Raw genomic sequence first — 20,872 nt, 5'->3', positions numbered from 1 at the left:
TCCCCAGGCATCAGACTGGATCCGGAAACTTCTCTCAGCAGTACTTCTGTGCTCCGGGGGGCTACGTCTCATGGTTCCATAATGACGTTGACTCCGCATGTGACGTCAGTGGAGCATATAAGTCCCCGTCAGTTTCTTCTTTTTCCGCGATGCCCTCAGATCCTGAGTAGCATATCTCCGGCCCTTTTGCGACCTGCTGTGTCTTCTTCTATGCCCTCTAGGTTTAAATCCTGTGCTCAACAGATGTCAGGTACGGATCCACATTCTATTTATATGTGGTGCTTGGGCGAGCATCATGACATCAAAGAATGTGACACCTGCCAGCGGTTGAAGCCAAAGGCACTGTGGGAGTGACAAATAAAGCTCCTGACGGCACGATTGTCACAGGCTCCCAGTTTCTCGAGGCATCAGTCGTCTTCCCGGTATGCACTTAGCCGATCCAGCGGTTGTTCCCGCGAGTGTCGCTCTTCCTGCCATGGTCGACGTCTGTTGTCCCAGTCCCCAGCTAAGTCTTACAGTAAGCGTTGTCGCAGGAGATCGAAGACATGGCCTTCTGTGGCTCCTTCGATTTGCAATGTGGATTCCAGAGACTCCTCACGCCCTGGTGCTGAGGCCTCCACTCAGACATCGCTCCTGTGTTTCCCCGTTTTTCCTGGAGCCGGGGCGACTTGGGCCCAGATGCAAGAGTATTACAATGCTCTTCATCCTGTCTTTGGACCCTCTCCTTCCTTTGGATCGCCTGCAGGCCATAAGGAGGTCATAGGCACAGACACTGTGACTTCGCTGGCGTGTTCGCCCTCAGCTGCAGTCTTTGTCTTTGGCATGGTAGCGCCGGTGCACTACCCTTCGGGGTTTCCAACTGTGTCGCTGGCTGACTCCGACACGACGTCGGTGGTTCCTCGGTTGAATGCTTTTACGGCGCTGGAAGGCTCTTAGCTGGAATTGTGGCGCTTGTCTGGATTGGTGCACACCACCATTCAGGTACTGTTGGTATTCTACTTTTCTAGACGTCCTGACAATCTGCATACTCTTTTATGGCTTCTATTATGTTATGTTATATGTTGTCTTATATAGCGCACGGCTACTCAAAAATAGTGTCCCAGCGCTTTTATTGATAACCTGTAGCAGAGTAACACAACACAGTGATATAAAAGCAAATCAAAAAGACAAAAAACAGGGTAAGTAGCCTTAAGGGGAAAAAAGCCAGGTTTTAAGGCCCTTCCGAAAGGTAAGCAGATTAGTGGCACCACGTAAAGCCAGAGGCAAAGTATTCCACAACTGTGGCGCTAGCAGCCTAAAGGAGCGGCCTCCAATACGAGCCCTTTTTACTCGTGGGACCACCGCAAGAAACAGAGATTCAGATCTTAGGGGTCGAGCCGGATGGTAGAAGGCGAGTCTCCTTTGGAGATACTTTGCTCCCACAGCATGAAGAGCCTTGTAGGCCAAGGTCAAGGCCTTGAAAACTATCCGCTTCCGGATAGGCAGCCAATGGAGCGACTGCAGAAGGCCAGCAGCACTGGCTCGCCTATTTAGGCCATAAATGGCCCTCGCGGCCGAGTTCTGGACGACTTGCAGCCGCTGCAATAGATATTCCGGCAGGCCCAGATAGAGGACGTTGGAATAATCCAGTCTTGAACCAATCAAGGCCTGCACTGTCATCTTCCTGTGCTCCTCTGAAAGTAGAGGCAGAAACTTCCGAAGCATCTTGAGGAGACCGAAACATGTTCCTGTTAGACCAAGGATCTGACATCTTACAGTCAGACCCTTGTCCATCTTGACCCCCAAGTTCTTAGCCAACTGGGACAAACAAGACGGGGGGAACATATTGACAGGCCACCATGCCTGCCAATCCGGATCCGATGGACAGCCGAAGAAGAGTACCTCAGATTTATCTGAGTTGCACTTGAGGCTGTTCAGCTGGAACCATTTAAAAACAGCCCCAAGGCACTCCCGGATACTCTCTCCATCAAAATCTCCTCCTTTCTTGCACGAAAAGAGGAGCTGGGTGTCATCGGCGTAAGATACGATCTGGGCCCCAAAAGACTCCGCCAATGCCGCCAAAGGGGTCATAAAGATGTTAAAAAGAGTCGGGCTCTTCCTCGGATCCACCCCTTCGGCCTGGGACGACTCCTGGTGGCCCACTGCACAAGGAGCACCCCCTACACCCACCAACCACGCTCGCAACGTAGGGGTCGTCCTCGGCTCCACCCTCTCCATGACAAAGCAATCAACGCCTTCTCCTCCTCCTGCTTCCATACCCCCCGTTTGCTTCGCAGGATCTTCAAGTGGATCCCCACTGACACGAGAAGGACGGTCACCCAGGCCCTCGTCAGCAGTAGACTGGACTCCGGAAACGCCCTCTACGCTGGAGTCCCAGGCAGACTCCTGAAACTGCTCCAACGCATCCAGAACGCCTCTGCATGCCTGATCCTCGACATCCCCCACCGCAGCCATATCACACCCCACCTGAGAGATCTGCACTGACTCCCCATCAACAAGAGGGTAACCTTCAAAGTCTTCACCCACGCACACAAGGCACTCCACAACACAGGACCAGTGTACCTCAACAGTTGTCTCAGCCTCTACATCCCCAACCACCAGCTCTGCTCCACAGATCTCGCCCACAACACCATCCCCCGCATCCGAAGAGCGACCGCCAGCGGCAGATCATTCTCCCACCTCGCCGCCAAGACATGGAACACCCCCATACATCTGCTGTAGACTGAAGACCTTCTGACCTTTAGGAGACTTCTCAAAACCTGGCTCTTCGAGCAGTAGCAGCGCTCCCCTCCCTGACCGCCCCCCCCCCACCCCCAGCGCCTTGAGACCCTCACGGTTATGTAGTGCCCTTTATAAATGCTATGATTGATTGATGTCTAAATACCTCAATTATGTTGGATTTCTGGCACTACACAACTTTTTCTGAATAGCCTTGTTAGATGTGTGCATCACCATTCACAAATGTACTCATCAAGGTTACCTGTGAATGTACAATTCACCAATAAAGATCTTAACCCTATCACAAATGAATCTATGTTGGACCTGTGAAAACATTTGATAAGATTCTAGAGTGATATTGTTTTTTTTCCAAATATAAATCCAACTGCTTTAATGATTTGAAATATAATGACAAATGATTGCCTCCTTGTATCTGAATGTCAGGAACAGTGTGATAAATTCTTAAACCTTCCTTACCCTATGAATGTAACAACATTGCTTTTTTTTCTTTCATCGCATAACTTTTCATTGCCTACCGCCAGCATAAAAATCTTAAAACCATCTTTCCATTCCTCCTACGGAGTAATATGGTCACCAGCACACAATAAAAAGAAAGGTGGAAAGGACAAATTATGTGGCTTTGTCTAAACATTTACAAATGCAAGTAGAATTTTAAATAAATAATTAAAATAAGAAAAATAGTCACCACCATCTCTTTGTGTTCTTAAATTACAATTTGCAACAAAAAACTAAGTCTGTATGTAAATATCCTTAAGTTGCCACCGCTGCTGACTCTCTATGTGTAATGATGCAATATGGTGGGAAGATAGTGCGTACATGTTAAGCAATACATAGTCAAAACTGGTAAAATGCCCAAGGTGTTGCTGTTATCCAGTATACATGACATCCTACATTACAGGTCCACCACAGCCTATTCCAATATGGCGTAGTATAACTTGATCACAAACGGAGGCGGATATTGAGTAATACCAGTACCAGGATGCATCACACCAATTGCAGATGATAGAAACATCTTAAACCAAATGTATCCAATATTCTCTTTAATCTTCATAATATTTTACATGTGTTGGATTGGTAGAACAAGGTAATTCCAATATTCAAGCGCATGTATAATGCCCAATAGCCTTTAATACAGCGTGTTAGATTCCTTGGTTCCGTAAATGAAGATAAAATGTTTAAACCCAATGCATTTCGGGCCATTACAGGCCCTTCGTCAGGGGTTCTTTTTCTGTCAAATTAAAAATCAAAGAAATTTGCCATTAACCTGATATAAAAACCTCAGAACAAAATTAATAATCAATTGTATCAGTTGTAGTTAACATTATAAATGTCTCTATCTACCATGTAGAAAGAGTGGCCTTCAAGGCTCTCTGTCTGGCCCACAAAACCCTTAACAACAACGGCCCTCCCCTCCTCAAGGAATTCATCATCCCCTACAAAGCGGAAAGGGCCCTCCGGTCCAGCGGAGAAAATCTCATCACAGTCCCCAGAGTTAAAAAAGCCAGGGCCGGTGGTCGCCGCTTCTCGGTCCACACGGCCAAACACTGGAACAACCTCCCAAGAAGACTGAGATTAGAACCCAATCTCCTTCAGTTTAGGAAATCACTAAAGACCCTCCTTTGTCCTCACCCATAACTCCCTCAATTGCTGAAACCCTCTGAGATTCAGGTTTAGCGCTGGGATGCTCTAGGGTTACTACGCGCGCTACAAAACCTTTAAATAAATAAATGTTGAAACCGCTCATAAACAACGCTTTCCCTCTAAAAAGCATAACCTAACGCTTCCAAATTGTTACTAAGTCGACAATCTTTAACATCACCCCGAGTTTGCCGATGCTCAATGACTATTAAATGTTAAATAAACCCACTAAACTGCATAAGGTTCGGCAATCCTTCATACCTCTATTCTCCATTTAAGTACAAACATCACACTTTTCCTGTGAACTATTGTTCGTTTCACTCTCCCACTTAGTCCAGCCTGGTTTACCACCCTATCCACTCCCACCTAATGTTAAAGATTGTCGACTTGGCAACATAATTTGGAAGCGTTGTTTTATGCTTTTTAGAGGGAAAGAGTTATTTATGGGAGGTTTAACCCTAACACTGAACATGTCTTGAGAGGCACACCCCAGTTTTCAATTCAGCTAAAACACATTCTGAAACCTTCCCTTGACGCCTCCCACACCCTCTCTCAGGCGTGCAACACCCATTGGGCTCACGGGGCTTCAGCCCCCCCAACCCCCCCTCCGTCGCACCTGAGTACCTAACAGGTCTTTAAAAGACCATTAATTGTAAATGAGGCTTTTGTTGTGTGTTCACCCCTTCTTACAGCCACTTTGTCTGTGGCTGGAAGATTTAGCCCCCCCCCCCCCCCCCCTCGAAATATTTTCTGTTTTTGTCAATTCTGTCACAACCCTAGCAGTCTTTCTCAGGCTTTGGGTTCTGCCTATGTCAAGTAAGATCGCTTCCTCGTCTCTGCTGTTCAAGGGCACAAGTACACCAAAGTGGAAGTTCAAACTATTAAAGATGTAAGGAGTGAACCCTATCAACGGGGGGTTAGTGCACAGCTCCTCTGGAACAGTGACCTACAGTTGCCTTCAATGGGTGCAGACACGTACTTAAATAATTTCGCACACAGTATCAGTGTTAGCTGATTCCATGTTATGAAGTTGGGGGTTTTGCAGGGCCATCACTCAGATAAACCTGTGTTTTCATTGCAGTTTCATGATTCATTAATCTGTACATCTTTCACGGGTCTTCGTTGTGGGTGCTGGGGACTGCAAGTGCATAGTCTGGGCATTAGCTTGCAGTTATGGTCAATGGTTAATGTAGTGAGTCTTCACAACTTCGCCACCATTTTGACGAAAAATGAAATATAATCACCTACTTAAAGCATGCGCTTATATTTCAGGACTCATTCACTATTTTGTCATTTACATTTATAGAAAAGGGAAAGTCCCTTATGTAACACTGATTAGATGATTGTGTGGGCTACTCGCCCTGATATCTGATATTAAATAATGATGTAATTGTACTTTGGAAAAGACAATATTCTATGTCCAGCATTCAAACTTATTTTGCAGAATATGTGCCATATTGCTAGCTTGTAGGATTGTAGGACAATGTTCAACTTAGACAGATCTGCTCTCTGGGTGGTTTTAAAAAACATTCTAATCTTGTTCTGAAATGTGTACGTTCATGACTTCCGAATTGGTGCTGACAATTTGGTACTTCCAAGGTGATTTTTATAGCTTCAGGTTTAGTCTCTGAAATTTAAAGTAGAGAAGGAATAGCTGGAATTGTCTTGGGAAAAAAGAACATCATAGACGTTTTTTTCTAAACGCTAAAGCTGTGAGGTAGGTAAATGACGCCACAATTCCAGGTATGCTGATTTAATGATATTTTTAAAGACACTCTTTCTCTGATGCTGCTTCTGATGGACCCCATTCCCCAGCATGGTGTGGAGAAGTGTGGCTCAATGGTTAGAGCGGCAGACCCTGATGCAGAGGTCTGGCCGGGATCAGGGTTCAATTCCTGGCGCGGCAGGGTCTTGGGCTCAATGTCCACGGACTCGATAATTCTCGCCTTAGTGCCTACTCTAATCATGGGTCCCCACTCTGCAACTCTGGGCAATAGCTTGCTTAATCTCCACAACGGCCCTAAAAGCGCTGGGATGCCTGGTTTCACCTTGGGGGTGCCCAGGAGAGAGCATTTCACATGGAAAGCCAGGACGGGTTCCACAGCGGTATACAGCGCCAAGATGCCTGTCAGGTGATTAGTGCACTTTACAAGTATACATACATTTACATTTACATACCATACGCTAAGTTATTTGAGACAACCTTCTCTCCAATGGGCATATCCTGTGTTTCCAGAGGACTGGAACTGGTGTCCAGTGTCTGGGGGAGCTTCTACAGTCTCAGACCTTCCAATGTTTGTATTAAACTGTGTGAAACTTTGACATCTTCCTTGAAAACCATCCTCTTCATTGCACCAGCACCATTTTCTTCTGTGATGTTCTTCTTCTCTTGAGTTCTGTATTCCCTCTGGCAGCATACCACTGGGGTTGACATGGGCGGACTAGTCGTTCCAACATTACTATGATTGAACACTTTGCTGTGTGGGCACGGGATATATTCACATATGCCTATAGAGCTTCCCATAGTAACTGTGGAACTGAGGGCTTCTGCACGTCATCCCATAGTATTGCCTTTTTACATCCGAGTATGACGCGTGCCACCATCCTATTGGCTTGAGGCCATGATGGAGTTATTCGTTTCTGCTGATTTCTATGCCATGTAAAAGTCCTCAAATTTGTGACTTCAGAAAGACAATTGTTAAATTGCATAATGCTTTGAATTCCTCGTGCTAAGATAATGGCATCTAGTATAGGAATCTTACACTGCTCTGGTTGGTAATTTCGCCGTGACGATTGATATTTGTCTCTAATGCTCAAGGTGCAAAGAAGTGATGGTATTTATTTCCAAAGGACCTCTTGGTTACGAACATCTGCAGTGGGTCTAGTTTGGAGTCACATCTTTTGCACTGACAGGGATAACATTCTCCAAGTCTGTCCTCTTTCAGGTCCTCTAGATGTGGGATCCACATCTTCCATAAAGTCTTCAGTTGACTGTGACACCACGGCCAGAGCAGCCTAATGAAGCATGTCTGTATTTGTAGTAAGCTAGGTGTTGTTCCTTTCTAGGTTTGTGTACAATGACACCATATACTGCTTTATTATCAGCCTTTACTGTGGAAGTCTTGAGTTTGGGTTCACACAAATAGTGAAAATGCTTGTACATCTCTTACTAGCGTTGAACATTTGACCATAGAGGAAAACTGTGGCATTCCAGTGCTGAGCGTGTCCTTTGTTTGTTAAACTCCTGCCAGCACATGTGATGGTCTCCTGAGGGTAATCTGTACCCGCATTGTGTGGAGCTGAGATCACAACAGGTCCCTCTAGGCTACCGTTCATTATAACCTTTGTGTATCATCTTTAATGGAGCAGACACATTGACTGCCATTTTGGAGAAATTTTCTTTAACAACTGAGCTATTCAGTCTGCTGTTCTTTGATCCTGGGTTTGACGGCTCTCGGTGCATGGTCTTTCCATGCGAGGCTGAATTCTTGCAGTGCTTCCATCATGTTCTTCGCACGAGTTGCAAAAACCAGTTTTTCATCACTGAACTCTTTAATAATCAGACGAAATCCACATTGAATTGTCTCTTTAGGAGAAGTGTGGCTCAATGATTAGAGCGGCAGACCCTGATGCAGAAGTCTAGCCCAGGACCAGGGTTCAATTCCCTGCCTCGGCGGGTCTTGGGCTCAAAATTCCACGGACCTGATAATTCTCGCCTCGTTGCCTATTCCAATCATGGAGTCCCACTCTATAACTCTGGGCAATAGCTTGCTTAATCTCCACAACGGCCCCCACAACGCTAAGGATGCCTGGCCTCCACCTTGGGGGTGCCCAGGAGTGGACGCCTCACAGGGAAAGCCAGGATGGGTTCCACAGCGGTATTCGTACAAGCGCCTTGAGACACTTGTGGGTGAGTAGTGCGCTATACAAGTATCAATTTACATTTACATTTCTTCAGATATTTTGGCAGACACTCCCACCACTTAATTGCTTATATCAAAAATACCCCATTTGCGTCCTTAATGTATGTATGTACGTGTTATGTTCAAGCAGCTTTAGTTGGCCATATCCCGAGAAGACTGAAGAAGTATTGATGTTGATGTGTAGTCTTTTGTTGTTTCACATTTTGTTTTTATTTAATTGCCATAGGTCAGCACAGACTCGGATAGTTCAAATCAAGATGATTGGTGAACACAATGTGTCACCTTCAACACTGTAAGGATAAGTCTCCGGTAGAACATCAGTTTCTGGTCACTCTTTATGTACTATTTTATCTGAAACCATTCTTGAAAAATTCTCTTTTTATTCCAAGACCATGGTATAACCTTGTGAATTAGCTGGCATGCCAATATGCTGCTATCTTACCCATAGATAATATGTACTAATCCAATTTTTTCAAATATAACTAAAGCCGGTATCTCGCGTTTCAGCATGTATGAGTATTTGTTGTCCAAACATCCTAGTATTGTACCACTTTCTTAAGGCAAACAATGCGCTTCAACGGCATGGTAGCTGCAACGTGTTTAGACTCCTGCAATCTCTAGCATAGATAGACTGTTCCTTTTTTGTTGTTTTCAACCATACTTATGATATTTAACTACCGTCTGGGATGGCACAGGCTTTGCTGTCACCCGCCTTCCGAGCTATGACTTGGCACTTCTTTACAGTGTCCTCTTCCAGCTGGTGAAGTTAACTGGCATTGCACTCAGTCTCACATCCACTCCATTGAGGCATTTCAATAAGTGGTCACTTTCCAACTTGCATATAGTTGTTCTGATGGATATGTCTTTATGATTAATGGTGGTACCAAAACTACCTTTACAGATCAGTGAGTTTATCCTCCGTTTATACCAAGATTTAGCAAGATAATTAAGTAGGAAGCTGCAGGATTTCATGTTTTCCTCTCTTTCAACAATTTTGTGTACTGTATTTTTGGCATGATCTTGTTTGACACCGCTGACAAGTCATAGAATACTATTTTATGTAATACCTGAAAATAGTTTTATTTTTTTTAACAAATGTTTCTACTCACGGGAGTTCCCTCACAGTTGCATCTTATGCTTTTGCCCCGTAGTACTTTTCAGAACATTCAGATCAGCCACACACATGCAGTGCCAGTAACTAAAATCCTACGCTTTTTGGGATTTTTCTGGCTGACCTTATTTTTCACCCGAATGGTCTCAACATCTGTGAACCCGCTACAGGTCCTCCATGTTCTTTTGTTATGTTACATATGCTATATGAAAGCTGTGTGTTCTGTTCATATGAGGTCATAACGCATGATGGAGGGTCCTGAATTAAGGGCAATGCCAAAACTGCTTCCCTTCCATTGGAGCAATCCTTAGGGGCCTGAGATGGAGAGACCACTTTGAAGCTACAACGGAGGTTGGACAGCAGCGCACATTGACCAGCAACACCAGATGGACGAAACCAGCTTCTCTGCCGATGCAAATCAACGCCATTTTCTGTGCTCCAGCAGGGCGCCCCCAATTAGGATGTCTACCCTCTGTCTCCTCAGTCCACATGCAACTCCACCTCCCTCTAGTGTAAAAAGTCCAGCAAAGATACTCCTGGCTGTAGTTGGGGAGAGGAATGTGAAATGAGTACACCTGTTTATTACCCCTAGCTGCCTTTCGTTTAGGATAAGTACTAACCGTACCTTTTGGAGTGTCTTATTTTAAGTAGCTTCCATTTTTCTACTTCATATAAAAAGAGTTCTTTTTAAATGTAAAGTTATGAGTGGACAGTGGAGTTTATTATAAGCTATTCCTGTGTCATGCTGTGGCTACATTCATGACCTTCAACCATCTCTTACGGGTAAGCTTTGACTACTTGTTGTTCCAGCTGCCATTGCAGAGCCAGGGTTACAAACTGACTTCTGTCAGTGCAACTGGAGAACAATACCACCCAAAACCACAGGGCACAAATGCAAATAGAAATAACGTGCATCACTTGGTAACTTTGGGCTGCCGCTGGAACTGGTAAAATGACCTCATACATGTGTCTAGTGAGGACAGGTGTGGTGACCGAAAACATGCCTATCCATACAAGTGCTGTACCAAGTCAATGCAGCACCACGCCGATGCAAGCTGAGTACTGTGCTGATGTGTTTCTCAGGCTCAAATGACCACCTACGTACGGTAGGGGCGAAGCGCTGACGGACAGCTGCTATGCAGGAAGTGGTGTGCAGAAAGTGTGGGCGGACCTTATAATAGCTGCCTACTGTCTGAGTGAAATCACTCCACTTGGATTTTGTTATTTGAGTTTCTTGGAGATGGCATTTGAATTCCATAGGTCATGTCCCTTATTTGACAAAAGTTATTATGGGTTTTTTAAATGCACTATTTGTCATTCTGACTTTGTTTCTATCACTTGTGTGTTTATCAATAAATTACTTGACCGCTGCATACCTTTTCTTTTACTTCTTTTAGATTCAGTCATGGATAAGAATGAGACTAGCAAGGAAAAAATATCAGGAGAGGTTACAGTATTTCAAGGACCATGTAAGTATTTCTCCCTAGTGGAATAGAAGGTGCAGTTGTTTAACATGAAAACATCTTTACATTTCTTTTGTACCAAGTTACTTCTCTGTTAATTTATTTAATCAGACATTACCAATTTTTGGGCAGTATGTTTTTGGAAGTCTGTTATGTTATGCTATATTGTCTTGCATAGCTCACTACACGCCTCAGAAGGTATCCAGGCTCTTGAAGTATGGTCTTTCCAGTGAAGTTGAATTAGACAAGGAGTTTTCAATCTTTTCAAGCTAATAATTTTTTGCCTTGCATCAAGTCATATTTATTTCATTTTTGTCATTTCGTTCAAACAGAATGACGAAATCGTGAAAATACAAGCATTCCTCAAAGCAAACAAGGCAAGAGATGATTATCGGACGCTTAGTAAGTACAAATACGACTTTTAAATTCTAGTTCATTTTGATTTGTTTTGTCCATTTAATGTCCCTATTATTAGCTATTTTTGGTTAACTGCCAGTGATTAATACGCTCAAAATAAATATTGCATTCTTCGGTCTTCTAATAAGCCCTTTCGGAAATATGTGAGGCATGTTTACCACTGCTTCCTACTTTACCCGTTTCATAAAAAATGCAGGCACACCCTGCTGTGCCTGGACGCCCGAGCCAAAATATGTGCTTATGTGCTGTGGATCTCACTGCTCCTCATGTGCCAGAAGGCTACTACTTACAATGGCCATGGTAGATGCATTGGTTATATATAGACAGTGCAAACACAATAAGATGGTGGACGGAGCACTGAAACTCTTCAGACACTCACCCCCAGTCACAGATCTGGGTTGAATCCATCATTGTTAATTAGGTCACTTCGCCCCCCCAGTTCAGACCCAGTCGTATGCAAATCAGTCTTGACCATGTTCCTCATGGGAACAGTCCAGCCCAAACTGCCAAGCCAGGTCTTGCCTGGATTGGAGACATGCATCCTGCGACTGGTTTCGGGGTAACACCCCTCATCACCAAGACTAGCTTGAATCCAGTGGCAAAGTGAGCATGGGTCCCACGTCTGGGCATACCCTGACAACTTGGAGCGAATTAAGCAAACACATCTCTCTGATGAGGGATGTTACCCTCAAACCGGTCTCAGGATGCTTGTTTCCATTTTGCATAGATTATGAATACAAGATTGTGTAGAGGTTGTGATAGGGGTCTGAGCAGTAGGTGTTTGTGTAGCTGCTTATGGGGCAAGTTGGGTGGTAAAGTTCCTTGTGGATGCCTGTGTTTATTTTTTGCAGGGACTTCAGAATAAGAACTTTATCTTTGTCTGATCTTTTTTTTATTGTATTTTGCCTGGTTTCCCTTTTTAAACCAAACAAGCATTCTGCCCTTCATGAATCTGTCTCTATTGTATTACGTGATCCTGCTATGCAGACATGGATTCATGGGGAAAGTCTGTACATCTTTCCTTGGAGGTGGAAAGCCGTACTCTGGCAGAAGAGGCACATGCAGTATGTAATGTGCACTACCAACACCTTGGGTTACCTTTTCTCTTTCATCATCTACTTTACGATCATTTGTCTGTGCTCAGACTACCTTCATCCACTCCTTTACTGCAACAAAGTAGATAGTTCCATTATCATGGCTTGGCTACTAAATACTGTTTATTTGAACCATGTTCAAATTGTAACTTATGCAAAACCAAACATTCACATGAGCATGGACCTGGAATGCCAATACCTTACCATTAAAAAAATATCTTTTACTTCATTGACTTCACCTGAATGCCGTACATTGCGAAGAAAAATTTCAGACTATATGCAACCCATTGGGTGTCCCAACTGGTTTCCCACTGCATGTCAGATTTCCATCCCTGGCAAAATAAATTTGGTGGACTGCAAACCAGAACATGTTAATGTACAGGTACAGGTGGTGGCCTTAAAGGTATGTTGTATGAAGATTTGTGATTGCTTTTATTTTCAGACATGAACTTGTCTAAACACATAGTTACAAATGTGCAAGGTCATCCCTGACTCCACAGTTCGCTTAAGCAGCAAGTATTACTTTTGTGTTCTTCCAGATCTCATATCTCCATTTGGATTGGTTTTCAAAGTGACACTGACCAGCTGAGCTTACAACAATGTTCATATGTTCTTCCCATGACCAAACAAAGACCTGCTGGAGTAAGTTATACTCCAATTCAAGTGCAAAAGAGAGACTGTGCACACGTCCTTGTGAGACTGCCGGTCTCTCCTCAGTCACCTCCTTCTCGTATACAAAAGATAAAATATGCTATGTGGATAATTAATTCATGTTAAGATCCTGGGCGTCACACTGTGTGAAGAGGCATCTGTTGTATGTCTTTGGGAGTCCAGCTTCCACGTGTTCTGTAAACTCGTAGAGAGTAAAATATGGATGGAATAATTAAAGAAGGAAGGATGTTTTGTTCACATTTTTAAAGTAAATCGGAGTTTAAAATATAGGTACAATGCATTCATCATTCCTGAGAGGTTAAAGTCTGAAACTTGGAAAAGTCAATATTGGTGCTTTGAGTTGAGGAATAAAGAGTTGATCCAATGTTCTGTTCACTGATTCCTTTGCAGGTATCTTGGTCCACCCTCTTAAATACTGGAACATTCTTGTATAATAACTGTAATATTTCCATCACTCACTGGTTTACAATTATATTAAAATAAAGGCAAAAAACACCAATCAAGGCTTAGTAAATTCTATAAGCTTCCAATTTTTTGCAGTCAACTCTGAAAATCCACCATTGAATGTTGTGCGTAAGTTTGTGTACCTCCTGGACCACAGCGCGTTGGACTTCCAGGAAGAACTGGAAGTGACGAGACTGAGAGAAGAAGTGGTTACCAAAATTCGCTCTAATCAGCAACTGGAGAAAGACCTGAATCTGATGGACATCAAGATTGGGCTGCTGGTAAAAAATAGGATCACATTGCAGGTCAGTGGTGTCATTTTACTTTGAGGGTGCATTCAGCAATGTTAGATAGTAAACAATGGAACAAAGGCGTAGGTTGATATTGCACTGTAATTTGGAGTTGATGTATTTGCTGTTGATTGTAATTAACACACATGCCTTTGTGATATTGAGTGGTCCTTCAGAATAAAATTAAAATGATGAATAGAAAAAAAACTGACCTTAAGTATTTCTCGCTTGCTGTGATGCTTTTGAATGATTTTTTACCTTTCCCCTTCGCATACAGGATGTAGTATCCCACAGTAAGAAGCTGAATAAGAAAGGTAAAGGTCAAGCGGATGAGTTGGTGACTGGGGATAAGCAAGGCATTAAAGGGCTGAGCAAGGAGAAGAGGAAAAAGCTAGAGGCCTACCAGCACCTTTTCTACCTCTTACAGGTGAGAGATACAAAATAACATATATTGCTTTCTTTTACCTTAACTTTTATTTATGGTGTTTATTAGTTTTATGCTTCACTGATCAAATTACCAAAAGAACAATTGATGGACAGAATATGGGTCCCTTGCTCTCCATTCCACTGGAGTGAAGCTATCCTGGCTGATGAGGGCTTAAAGCCCGAAACCAGTCCTAGGATGCTTGATTCCAGTTCAGGGATGACCTGGCCTGGCAGTTCGGGTTGGACTGGTCCCATTGGGCGCAGGCTCAAGACTGATTTGCATATGGCTAGGTCCAAACTGGAATGGCATGGTCAGCAAAAAAACGATGGCTTTAGGCCCAGATCTCTGTACTGGGGTGAATGCATGACATTGTTCTGCATTCTGTCCATCAACTGTGTTTTTTGCCACTGCTCAAATTAGTTTGATGCAATTGGCCTCTTTCGGTTTTGATATTATTTTATTTAATTTATTTATTTAATGATTTTGTTAAGCGCGTAGTAACTCAAAAGAGCATCCCAGCGCTGACCTGCTTCTTCCGGGGTTTCTGCCGTCTGGTGTGTTTATGTTTGGGGGAAAAGGGAGGTCTTAAGGGATTTTCTGAACTGGAGATAGTTCGATTCTGTCCTGAGTCTTCGTGGGAGGAGGTTCCAATGTTTAGCAGTGTGGACCGAAAACCGACGGCCGCCAGTCTTGGCTTTTTTGACTCTGGGAGCCGAGATGAAATTTTCTGTACTGGATCGAAGGTCTCTTTTCGATTTATAGGGATTTAAGATTTCCTTGAGAAGAGGGGGGCCGTTGTTGTTGAGGGTTTTGTGGGCGAAGCAGAGGGCCTTAAAGATGACCCTCTCTCTCACTGGGAGCCAGTGGAGGGATTTAAGAGCCGGTTTGGCGGAGGATCTTCCTGGTGTTCCTGTGAGTAGGCGGGCGGCGGCATTTTGGACTTTTGCAGTGTGTTCATGGTGGCTTCAGGAGCTCCCAGGTAGATGGCATTGCAGTAATCTAGTCTTGCCAGGATTAGACCCTGAATGAGAAGCCTTCTTGCGGTGTCGGGGAGCAGGGGGAAGATCTTCCTGCAGGCTCTGAGTAACCCGAAACAAGTTCCTGCTGTCTTTTTAGCCTGGGTCCTGAAGCTCATATCTTTCTCGATCCATACCCCGAGGCTCTTAACCTCTTCCTTGGGAGCGGGGGGGTCACCTAGGCAGCTAGGCCAGAGGTGAGATGGCAGAGATGGTTCCTTGTGGCCCATCAGGAGTATCTCGGTCTTAGAACCGTTTAGTTTCAGCGAGGATAGATTCATCCATCGGTGGACTTCAGACAAGCAGCTGTGGAGGTCAGAAGGGGCGTGGTGGGGGTGTGAGAGGGTTACGATCAACTGAGTGTCGTCGGCGTAGTTGATAATTGACACGCCAAACGAGCTGACCCTCTTCTCCAGTGGGGCCATGTATACATTGAACAACGTAGGGCTCAAGGATGAGCCCTGCGGTACTCCACACCGGAGGGGGATGGTAGGTGAGTGGCTGTCATTTTCCCGCACCTGGAAGGAACGTCCTGATAAGAATGATTCGAGCCACTTCAGGGCCGAACCTTTTATTCCGACTTCTCCCAGTCGGTGAATAAGGGTAGGGTGGTCCACAGTGTCGAAGGCCGCACTGAGGTCTAGGAGGATCACTGCCACTGATCCTCCCGTGTCCAGAATGCTTCTGGCCTTCTCCACTGCTGCCAGGAGAGCGATGTCCGTGCCCTGACCTGGACGGGACCCTGTCTGGGAGACCCCTAGGAGGTTGTTACTCTCAAGATAACGTGATAGTTGCTTGTTAACCAACTTCTCCGCGATTTTGCTGTTTCCAGGGAGGAGGGAGATGGGCCTGTAGTTGGCGAGGTCTTCCGGGTCTAAAGAGGGTTTTTTTAGCAGACCTTTGACTGCTGCCGCTTTCCAGCTAGGGGGGACTATGCCCTCCGAAAGAGAGGAGTTGATCAGGGCCGTGAGGGGAGGAATGATGGTGTTCGACACTTTTTTTAAGAAGCGGAGGGGGGGCCGGGTCGAGGGGGGAGCCACTTTTGATTGAGGTCAGGGTTGCTTCTACCTCTTCCGTAGTTACAGGGCCGAAGGCGTCCAGGTAGGGTTGGGGGGTACGCAGACGGCAGGGAAGGATTAGCGGAGGTGATGGTAAGATCCTGCTCTATTTGGGTCTGTATAGGGGGGGGTGTAGTGAGAAGAATTTTTTGAATCTTCTCATCGAAGAAGGTGGCTAGGTTATTGCATTTAGTTTCAGCTTCTTTGGGATCGAGGGCTTTGAGTGGGGGGTCAGGGGCGTGAAGCAGTTCTTTGAGAACGAAGTATGTTTCGTGGGCTGAGCAGGCAGCGTTTTTAATCCTGTTCTCATAGAAGCTGATTTTGGTGCTCCGGAGCTCTTTTTTGTAAGATTTTATGGAGGTGCGGAATGATTCCTTTTGTTCCTCGGTTTTTCCTTTCCTCCAAATGCGTTCGTTTCTTTTACACGTCTTACGCAGAAGGTTGAGTTCCGGGGTGTACCATGGTGAGGGGTTGACTCTCTTAGTGTGTTTCAGAGCATGGGTTTTTGGCAGAATGGCGTCGAGTGATTGAGTAACCCAGGTGTTGAATTCTTTATCCCCTACCAGGGTGTCATGGGGGGGATGGGGAACGTTTTCCATGAGTTTGGCTGCCCAGACTTCTGGTTTCAATTTCTGCCACCGTCTGGTATAGGTTCGGATTTTGGGAGGTGGAGGGGGCGGAGTGGTAATGTCCCATATAAGGGAGACCAAAAAGTGGTCCGTCCATGGGAGGGGGATGTGGTCCAACATTTTCAGGTTGGAAATGTTGGAGAAGATAGGGTCGAGCAGTTGCCCTCTTTCATGAGTAGCTTGTGGGTTTTTGAGGTCTAGGCCCATTGAGGTGAGGTCCTGGAGTAGTTCATTGGACAGTTTATCACCCGGATCCAAGAAATGCACATTCAAGTCTCCTAATAGTAGGTAGTTGGAAGTGGAGGTGCATTTAATGGAGGTCTGGTCAATAATTTTGTCCGAAAAATCTCCTAGGTTGCCCGGCGGACGATATACCAGTGTTCCTGATAGCGAGGTAACTGGGGAGATTAGTATCGTAAAATGGCAGCTTTCGTATCCTCTGATGTTGCCGTCAGATGTTCTACAGGTGAGACTGTCTTTAAAGATTATGGCGAGTCCACCTCCCCTTCCCTCTGGTCTGTTCAGTGAGCACATGGCATACCCAGGGGGGAGTGCTAGAACAATGTCGGGCCACTGCTGAGAGTGAGCCAGGTTTCTGTTAGGAACAGAATGTCTAAGGCATTGTTGGTGATTGCGAGGTTTACTTCGTGTGAGTGTTTCACGAGTGATCTGCAGTTAAGTAGGCCTAAGTGTAAACCCTTGGGTGTCGGGTTGTGCTCGGCGGGGTCGCAGATGTTGCATCCGGAGAATTGGGTATCTCCATTCAGGATGCGTGAGCAGGAGGGATGTTTGTTAGGGTTTAAGGCCAATAAGTCGTCACGAGTGTAGGACCGGTTGTTGCTGGCTGAGGAGGACAGAGTGGTAGGGCCTGGGGCCGGCTGGGCCCGGACGGGCCCAGACGGGCTTGCCTTTGGCGCGCCTTCGGCGCGCTGACGGCGCGCCCGCTGCGCCCGTCCGCTGCGCTCCCTGTACTGACACATGTTTTTATGGGCAGTTTAGGGGCGTTGGAGGTGTGGGCGTGGCCAACAGGAGTGGGCGTGTCCCGTGGCTCCTCGAGGCGAGTGATGGCGGCAATCAAGCGTTTCCTGACCCTGACAGCGCTTAGATCGGCTGCTTCGGGGTCCCAGGTGAGCGCTAAGGAGTGGTGCCAAGTGCAATTAATAACACGGAATACAGTTTTTTAAAAGCAGTGAAAGTTTCGATTTAAGATAAACAAGACTCCCGGCTTCCGCCTCAGGAGGATCAGGTACAATGCTTCCCTAGAACTCGGGTCGCGCTTTTGTACTGGTGAGGTGAGGGCGTGGCCAACAGGAGTGGGCGTGTCCCGTGGCTCCTCGAGGCGAGTGATGGCGGCAATCAAGCGTTTCCTGACCCTGACAGCGCTTAGATCGGCTGCTTCGGGTTCCCAGGTGAGCGCTAAGGAGTGGTGCCAAGTGCAATTAATAACACGGAATACAGTTTTTTAAAAGCAGTGAAAGTTTCGATTTAAGATAAACAAGACTCCCGGCTTCCGCCTCAGGAGGATCAGGTACAATGCTTCCCTAGAACTCGGGTCGCGCTTTTGTACTGGTGAGGTGAGGGCGTGGCCAACAGGAGTGGGCGTGTCCCGTGGCTCCTCGAGGCGAGTGATGGCGGCAATCAAGCGTTTCCTGACCCTGACAGCGCTTAGATCGGCTGCTTCGGGTTCCCAGGTGAGCGCTAAGGAGTGGTGCCAAGTGCAATTAATAACACGGAATACAGTTTTTTAAAAGCAGTGAAAGTTTCGATTTAAGATAAACAAGACTCCCGGCTTCCGCCTCAGGAGGATCAGGTACAATGCTTCCCTAGAACTCGGGTCGCGCTTTTGTACTGGTGAGGTGAGGGCGTGGCCAACAGGAGTGGGCGTGTCCCGTGGCTCCTCGAGGCGAGTGATGGCGGCAATCAAGCGTTTCCTGACCCTGACAGCGCTTAGATCGGCTGCTTCGGGTTCCCAGGTGAGCGCTAAGGAGTGGTGCCAAGTGCAATTAATAACACGGAATACAGTTTTTTAAAAGCAGTGAAAGTTTCGATTTAAGATAAACAAGACTCCCGGCTTCCGCCTCAGGAGGATCAGGTACAATGCTTCCCTAGAACTCGGGTCGCGCTTTTGTACTGGTGAGGTGAGGGCGTGGCCAACAGGAGTGGGCGTGTCCCGTGGCTCCTCGAGGCGAGTGATGGCGGCAATCAAGCGTTTCCTGACCCTGACAGCGCTTAGATCGGCTGCTTCGGGTTCCCAGGTGAGCGCTAAGGAGTGGTGCCAAGTGCAATTAATAACACGGAATACAGTTTTTTAAAAGCAGTGAAAGTTTCGATTTAAGATAAACAAGACTCCCGGCTTCCGCCTCAGGAGGATCAGGTACATTACTGCCTGAAATCATTCTCAACAGAGCCAGGAACAGTCAATCAGTAAATATTTCATTCTCCCTTCACTACATTCTCACCATCAGTGAAAGTGTGTATAGTATTGTGTAGTAACCCATGCTGTCTACGATTTTAGTGGACAATGTAATCACCCCTTCACAAATGCTGTGCCCGTACTCAAGACAATAAGGGCCTCATTACATGAAAAGCGACTTTCAGCAGTGTGTTACCAGCCCCGTGATTACTGCCTAAATGGTATTACCATTGAACGTTAGCCAAAATACCACCAGGGTGGGGTTAGTTGCTACTGACTGCTGAAATATATAGTGAGCAAAACACATATGCTCGTACCACATAAAGTAAGCAGAGGGAGCGCTAAAGTCTCTGCCACAAGTTTGGGATAACTGCTGTAATAATTATTTGAAGAGCTAGAGCAGCTTTATTGTGCCTTACTTAGACAGTGCTAAGTGGTTGATAGTCGCAGGAATTTTAAATCATTGCGCTGAATTTGGCTGGAAATGTAGCAGCATTTGATGACATCACTCAAGTAAATGACAGAACATACGACAAAGCAACATAGGAACAAAAACAGAACAAAGCAACCATAGTACAACACAGCAGCTTAATGTTACAATAATACAGAAGAAAAACCCAACAGCAGAAAAAAACGGCAGAAAAAACAGCAAAACATATCACCTCCATAAATGCCACACCAGGTTTTCACAAACTTTCTTCTCACACATTCAGTCAGCATGTGCAGAACTACAGTGAGGTATGGGACCACTCCTGCACTGTGGATGCACACTTTTGAAATATTACCAGTTCATGTTACTATGCACTATCCATCTCAGTCCGTTAGTTTAACCAATGTTGTGCTTTTTGGGTAATTCCAGCATTATCTCCTTTTTTGCGACCTGGCGTAATGGGCCACGGTTATTTGGTGCTGCACACTTTGTGTTTTCCTTCATTTTGTCCTTTCAGATTAAAGTATTTTTTTTATGTGACTTAGATCACCTAATTTGCAGACACCATCTCGAGAGCGTCTCTGATTTGTCATTTCTGACCATCTACAGTGCTTTTCCTGTCTAGTCTTTTTCTATCACTATGTGAAAGGCCGCTGAGAGGTTCTCAAACACACCAACACAATGTCCGCGTCAGCGGATGTGCTGAGTTGCACCCAAGTCACACCAGTTTGTGCCCCGATGCTGCCAGCATGCAGCCAGGCTGCACGAAGAGTGTAAGCTACTTCACCAGCAAAGGCGAACCTAGTCATAAAACATATCCACTTCATTGTTTGAATTAATTATTCCCAGGATGCTTGTTTCCGGTCCAGGGAAGACATGGCTTGGCAGATCGGGCTGGACTGTTCCCTTGAGGCAAAAGGTCGGACTGATTTGCATATGGCCATGTCTGAACTGGGGTGGCTGAGTGAGCTTAAGAATGGTGATGGATTAAACCCAGATCAGTTGACTTGGGGTGAGTGTTTGATTTGCTCAAACGCTCCGTCCATCATCCCCCTTTTGTTTCGCTTTGTTCACCCTAAGTTGGCAGGGTATGCTCAGACGTGAGTCC

The 20,872-nt window shown here is 45.6% G+C and overlaps 1 protein-coding gene across 2 annotated transcripts in view; it reads left to right on the top strand.

The window, feature by feature from the left end:
* The window catches only part of IQGAP2 (IQ motif containing GTPase activating protein 2), a 1,114,959-nt gene that overhangs the window by 884,232 nt on the left and 209,855 nt on the right, over nucleotides 1-20,872 (top strand). For both annotated transcript variants that reach the window (XM_086960756.1, XM_086960757.1), the window contains 4 exons: nucleotides 10,809-10,880; nucleotides 11,207-11,276; nucleotides 13,598-13,806; nucleotides 14,069-14,218. In XM_086960756.1, coding sequence (XP_086816882.1) covers nucleotides 10,809-10,880; nucleotides 11,207-11,276; nucleotides 13,598-13,806; nucleotides 14,069-14,218 — 501 coding nt within the window. The remainder of the gene's footprint in view (nucleotides 1-10,808; nucleotides 10,881-11,206; nucleotides 11,277-13,597; nucleotides 13,807-14,068; nucleotides 14,219-20,872) is intronic.

The sequence above is a fragment of the Lissotriton vulgaris genome, chromosome 3_1 (assembly GCF_964263255.1).
Source record: "Lissotriton vulgaris chromosome 3_1, aLisVul1.2, whole genome shotgun sequence".
Lineage (NCBI taxonomy): Eukaryota > Metazoa > Chordata > Amphibia > Caudata > Salamandridae > Lissotriton > Lissotriton vulgaris.
This window is presented reverse-complemented; position numbering and strand designations above follow the sequence as displayed.